The following is a 7,099-nucleotide window of genomic DNA, read 5'->3' on the forward strand; positions in this document are numbered from 1 at the left end:
ATCTCTCCACGCTTCAGGCTCTCTGCCTTTATTCCTGATGAAGTGCTTTTGCCCGAAACGTCGATTTTGCCTGTCCTCGGATGCTGCCTGAATTGCTGTGCTCTTCCAGCACCACTGATCCAGAATCTGGTTTCCAGCATCTGCAGTCATTGTTTTTACCTCGTTTTTATCTCCTCCATACCCTATCTAGTGCAGTCATACCCTTCCTATGGTGTAGTGACTAGAATTACACCCTGTACTCTGGTTGTGGCCTAGCAAGTATTTTATATAGTTCCAGTATACCCTTTTTTATGTTGTAATCTATCCATCATCGAATAAACTATCCCGTTTGGCTTTTTAACCAGCTCTGCTACCTTCAGGGATCTGTGGATATAGACACGAAGGTTCCTCTGATCTTCAGTATTTTGCAGGGCCTGACTATTCTTAATTCATATTCATAACATCTTGCCCTGTTAGCCCTCCCTGCGTGCATTACCTCACTTCTCTGGCTTGAGTTCCATTTGCCATTGCTCTGCTTGCCTGACTAGTCTGTCAATATCTTCCTGATGATTATGACTGTCCTCCCGATTACTTATCAACCTACCATTTTTCATGTCACCTATGAACCTCCTGATCGCACCCCCTACATTTAAGTCTAAATCTTTAATGTACCCCACAGACAACAAGGTGTCCCAGGACCAAGCTGTGCAGAATACTATTAGAAACAGATTTCCAGTCACAGATCTATCCCTTTACCATTACCTTCTGCTTCCTGCCTTTCAGCCAGTTTCAGATCCAATGTACCATTTTGCCTTGGACTTTTACTTTCTTGACCAGTCCGCCATGAGGTACTTCACAAAACCCCTTGCTAAAGTCCATGCAGACTATGTCAAATGTACTGCCTTCATCAATGCTCTTGGTTATCTCCAAAATAACATCAAATTTGTCAAGCACATACTTCTTTTAACAAATCCACGCATACCATCACTGATTAATCCATGTCTCTTCAAATATATTTTGTCCCTCAGACCTCTTTAACCTCTCCATCACTGAGGTTGGATTGACTGGCTTACAGTTTTTTTGCTCTAACCCTTCCACCCTTTTTAAATAATGAGATAATGTTAGCAGTCATTCAACTGTGGCCAAAGATTCAAACAATCATACAGTACAGAAGAAGCCTTTTGGCCCACTGAATCTGCACCGACAAAACATCACTAAATCCACATTAATCTCATTTCCCAGCACTCGGTCCATAATCTTGACTGCAAGTATGCATCCATGTACGTTTTAAAGATTGAGGCTTCCAGCCTCAACTACCCTCCCCAGGCAGTGCACTCCAGAACCCACCACCCTCTGGGTGAAAATGATTTTCTTCAGATCCCCTCTAAATCTTCTGCCTTTTGATAAGATATAAGCTGCTTATATCTTATCTAAGGTACTATTTAAAGATCTTTAGTGAATTTCTGCAGTGTTTCTTGTAGCTAGTATACACACTGCTGCTACTGAATGTCAGTGATGGAGGAAATGGACGTTTGTGGATATGGTGCCAATATAGTGGGTTGCTTTGTTCTTGATAGTTCAAACTTTGTGAGTGTTGTTGGAGCCGCATCCATCGAGACAAGTAGGCAGTATTCCATAACACTCCTGATTTGTGCCTTGTAGATGGTGGACAGGCTTTGGGGAGAAAGGACTTGAGTTACTCATTGCAATATTCCTATTCTCTGACATGCTGTTGTATCCATTGTTTTTATATGGCATGCCCAGTACACTGTTTAGTCAGTGGTAAGCACCCTCCCCTCCAGGATTTCATAATGGCGGATACAGCGACAATGACACCATTGAATGTCAAGTGATATTGGTTAGATTCTCTTTTGTTGGAGTTGGTCATTGTCTGGCACAAATACTGCTTGCCACTTGTCAGCATAATGGGTATTGTTCAGGCTTTGCAGTATTTGGACATGGACTGCTTCAGTATCTAAGGAGTCATGAATGAATCATAAGTGAAAGTTTAAAGATACGAATTAGGAGAAGAGGTGTGCTCCACCATTCAATAAGATTATTGCTGATTTGTCAGTGTTCCTAAATCCATAGCCCTATCTATCCTGATTACTTTTGATTCCTTGTCTAACTGGAATCTATCTTTCCCACTTCTGAACTCGTGATGAAGGGAAGGTCACTGATGAAGCAGCTGAAGATGGATCTAGGACAATAACCTTAGCATCTGAGAGCTCTCATGGTGCAGTGGCAATGTCCTGATCTCTGGATTAGGTTATAGAGGTTCAAGTTCCACCAGTTCTAGAAGTAATTCAGAACAGGTTGATTAAAAGTAGTTACACTGAGCAGTTAGGGCTCTTGTGGCACAGTGGTAGTGTCTTTGTCTGTGGACCAGGAGACAAGGCTTCAAGTGCCACCTGCTCCAGAGGTGTGTTATAACATCTCTGAACAGATTGATAAGGAAAATATCTACCCTGAGCGCCTCCTGCAGAGATGTCCTGGAGTGACCTCCTTGAATCAGTTCTCCCAGGTTTGGCACAGCTCCAGATGTTAGTGTGAAGCAGTGTGCAGGGTCAACTGAACTGATAGTATGTTTGTTGTTTCTAGTGTCTTGGTCGATGCTGGGTGTTACATCTGGTTTAACACATATTTGAGTTATGGAGTAACATGGGCAAAGAATGGTTTATTTAGCCGTTTCAGAGAGCAGTCAGGAATTATCAATATTGTCATGGGTCTGAAATCATGTAAAGGGAGGTTGGGGAAGGATGACTAATTTCCTGCTATTCTGAATCACTCTGGCAAAGTTTCCAATGAATAAATTAGTAATATAACCATTTTATTACTATACCTGTTCAAAAAATTATGAAATGTTAATTATTATTCATTATGAAAAGTTAACTACAGTTTTCCAATGATGAGCATTGACATAAAAATTTTTAAACGGTCAGATTCGAATATGAAGAACATGCCATTGACGGCTTTTGAATGATGAATAGGTGGATAGTTGATTGGTGGCTAGATGATGATAAGTGATTAGCTCAGCGCCTGGTTCCTTTTTGTAATCCCTTGCTAGTTTCGATCAGTATGCATCACCACTCTAATGTAAATGGCTGTTATCATTCATCAGTCTGTACATTCTTGAACCTTGATAAACTTCTTGTATTATGCATTTTACAGCCTTGTTCAGTTCTCTCATTGTGATATTCCTCTTTAATGCCACTGTTAAAGTATTTCCAACATCTGGAATGTCTTGAGCACCCATCTGACCTTTACTGCCTGATTAGAAGCGCAGATTGATATTATCCTGTAACTCACTGTTCATTTTGGAGCTCATTAGTTGTACTTTCATTACAATTTGGCTTCAAGAGATCTAGTAAATAATTTCTGAAATTTAAGATGTTTTAAATCATTCTCTTGCTTTCATTCAATAGGCAATATTCAATTTGAAGTAAAGAAAATGTTTACACGTTATGTAACCCTCAAGCCTATTCCTAGGATTTGTCTGTTATGAAGAATACTGAAAAACATTGATCCAATTCTTTTTTATATTTCTCTGTCGTCTTGTCCTTTGCTTTCTCATGCAGTGTCTGCAGACAATGACTGTTTGTGGTACACAGATAAACTGGGAAACTGGCACATTGGCTTTGACTGCTCATTCTTTCACTTCTGCTGTGGAAACTGCACTTACCGCTATTGTTGCCTGGATCCAATGCAGCTCATCACTGAGAAACAACAGAAGTATTGTATGTCCATGCACCTCAGGTCAGTCTCTGTGGTCTCAGCATCCCCAGTTATACAAAGTGGCTGCTTAACCTTAGAGTGAGATGTAGGCTAGGATAGATAGCTGAGAGAAAGTATTCTAACTCTTTATACCTGATATTTTGCAAATATTGATTTGTGTATAAAAGAGAAATCAGATTGGGGAGACTTTGAGTCTCACTGTATTAACCAGGCTGTATCTCTGATATCTGGGTTATTTCTACTAGTTAGAGTCTCCTGCTGACCAGCACCTCTTCCTTTCACTGCTATCTGTATAGAGTGGACCCTGTATATGGCAGCTCACTGGTCATCATAGTAGATATTTCTGTTTCTGGCCTTGTGTCTGGTTTATCAATAGAAAAATGCTGGAAATACTCAGAAGGTCTGGCAGCATCTCTGCAAAGTTAATGTTTCAGATTGATGATCTTTCTATACAATGCTTTTATCTCTGGGTTGTTTATATAAAAAAATACAAATTTTGCTGTCTCTCCTCTCCTACCAGCAAGGCCTATGCCACCCTCCTGCCTGTGCAGTTTAGTTGATCCCACCCATGAACTTTACTCTCAGCAATGTAATAATCACACACACCCCTGCTCCCTATTCCCCAGGGTGCAGAGAGAGGTGGCATTGGCAATGAGATGGGTGTGGAATTTAACCACTAGAATCATAGAATCCTATAGTGTGCAAGCACGCCATTCAGCCAGTCTAGTCCACACTGTCCCTCTGAAGAGCATCCCACACAGACCCACCTCCCCTTATCCTAGTCCTATATCCTCCATTTCTAATGGAAAATCTGCCTAACCTTGACATCCCTGGACACTATGGCAATTTCGCATGGCCAATCTACCTAAGCTGCACATCTTTGGACTGTGGGAGGAAACTTGAATGCCCGGAGGAAATCCATGCAGATGAGGAAGAATCTGCAAACTCACTAATCTACAAGTAAAGAGCTAGTGAGAATATCTCTGCAGTAGACTAGAGAAAGACTTTATATTTTTATATCACGTTTCAGCACAGACTCTTTGAAAACACTTTATTGCAAATGAGGTGCTTTTCAAATCTATTGCATTGTCAGAAATATAGAAGATAATGTGCATTCAGCAAGCTCCAACACACGGAAATGTGACAGTGACAAAGTAATATGTTTTTGTGATGTTGACTGAGGGATAATATTGACTAATACACCAGGAATAATTCCTGTGCTCTTAAAAATACTGGCATTGCTTCTTTAACATCCATAAGTGGCACCTCAGCCTAATAACTCATCCAAGAGATGGCTTCTCCAACAATGCAGCACTCTCTGAGTATTGCACTAGCTGTGTCAACTAATCTCTAGAGTGTACATTTCATCAGTTTAGCCAAAAAGACTAGTACAACTGGAGTACTTAGTCATCAAAATCAAATAATGTCTTGGCAGAATCTGTGTAACTAGACCTTCAAAAGATTTGGAGGACAGTGCTGCTGATCAAATTTCTTATTTTATTTATAAATAAAATACTGCAGATGTTGGAAACCTGAAATTAAAAGGTGCTGGGGAAACTCAACTGATATGGCAGCCATTATAAAGAAAGCAGAATTAATGCTTTGAGCCTGATATGTCTCTTCTGAACACGTATGAAGTCAGTGAGTTTTGAGAAGATTTGTCGCGCGGGTTGATGATATGTGTGTAGGTTTGCTTGCTGAGCTTGAAGGTTTGTTTTCAGACGTTTCATCACCATGCTAGGGAATATCATTAGTGAGAGTCAGTGGTAAAGCACTTCACTGGAGACTCACTGATGATGTTCCCTAGTATGGTGATGAAACGTCTGAAAACAAACCTGCAAGCTCAGTGAGGTAACTTACAGACATATGAAGTCATTTTGGACTTAAAGTGTTAACTCTGTTCCTCTCAATACTGATACTGCCAGACCTGCTCAGTTTCTCCAGCATTTTCTGTTTTTATTTCTTTTGCAAGTTTATTCTTTCCAAGCTCCTGGAGAGAATTGACACATTGTCCTTTGTTGCATCATGTAGTTGACAAGTTATGTATTTCATTACTAAACAGTTGAAAAAACTAAAGCACTTTAACTCTGTGTGCATTCGTCAAGCTGTAGCAAGTTATTGAAGGTCCACTTGTGGAGATATGGATCTGAATCACAAAACCTTCCAACATCCCAATTCCATCACTTCAGTTTGGACATATATCAGGTCTTCCTTCTCTGCAACTGGGTCAATGTCCTGGAAATGCCTACGTAACATCACAGTGGGAACACTTTCTCCTCAGGGAATAGGGTGTTTCACGACGATGTCTCCCCATCACCTTCTTTTGGAATCAATGACAGGCTATATATACTGGGAATTAATGGGTCAGAATTTTACACAAAAGCAGAAGAAGTGGTTAGCATTGCTGCCTCACAGTGCCAGAGACCTGGGTTCGCTTCCACCCTCGGGCAACTGTCTATGTGGAATTTTCACATTCTTCCCTTGTCTGTGTGGGTTTCCTCCGGGTGCTCCGGTTTCCTCCCACGATCCAAAGATGTGCAGGTTCAGCAGATCGGTCATGCTAAATTGCTGGCAGTTTTCAGGGATGTACAGGCTAGGTGGGTTAGCCATGGGAGATACAGGATAGGGGTTGGGTCTGGGTGGGATATTGTTCAGTGTGGATCCATTGGGCCAAATGGGGCCTGTTTCCACACTATAGGGATTCACTGATTCTATATGACTCTGAGGAGTAGCCATTCGCCCCTTTTTAAAACCTGCTGTATCACTTAATAACATCAATGCTGCTGAAATATTCCCCTAATCCCACGTGTCTTAATTTTGTGTAGTAACCATTTATGTGGTACTTTGCTGAATGCTTTTTGAAAACCTTCATATGTTGTAACTATTGCTGTCCTTAATCTACTCTGCAGGTAGTGTCCTCAGAACAGCATTAGATTTACTTTTTGTAAAAGCATGTTGACTTTGACTAATCCTTCCTCCTTGTATTACAGTCTTCTATTTTCTGCAATAAAAGCAATCAGGCTGTTCGAGAATCTAACAAAGTTTGAATGATCACATACACACTATCTCTCACACTCAGTCACTATCTGTTACACATACTGCCTGTCACTCACTCCCTGTCTCTCACTCACTCAGTTTCTCTCAGGTTCACTCACTCACTATTACATATTCTCACTGACTCATACATTCACTGTCTCACTATCACTATCACACATACTACCTTTCACACTCATTCACTGACACACATCCTCACTGCCTTTCACATTCACACACACACTCACTGCTTTTCACACACACTCACTGAAACACATCCTCACTGCCTTTCACACTCACTCACTGTCACACACCCTCACTGACTTTCACACACACTCACTGACACACATCC

The 7,099-nt window shown here is 40.9% G+C and overlaps 1 protein-coding gene across 1 annotated transcript in view; it reads left to right on the forward strand.

The window, feature by feature from the left end:
* Nucleotides 1–7,099, forward strand: part of shisa4 (shisa family member 4) — a 63,140-nt gene that overhangs the window by 1,579 nt on the left and 54,462 nt on the right. The window contains exon 2 of the mRNA XM_043717097.1: nucleotides 3,558–3,735. Within this exon, the coding sequence (XP_043573032.1) occupies nucleotides 3,558–3,735 (178 nt within the window). The remainder of the gene's footprint in view (nucleotides 1–3,557; nucleotides 3,736–7,099) is intronic.

The sequence above is a fragment of the Chiloscyllium plagiosum genome, chromosome 26, assembly GCF_004010195.1.
Source record: "Chiloscyllium plagiosum isolate BGI_BamShark_2017 chromosome 26, ASM401019v2, whole genome shotgun sequence".
NCBI lineage: Eukaryota > Metazoa > Chordata > Chondrichthyes > Orectolobiformes > Hemiscylliidae > Chiloscyllium > Chiloscyllium plagiosum.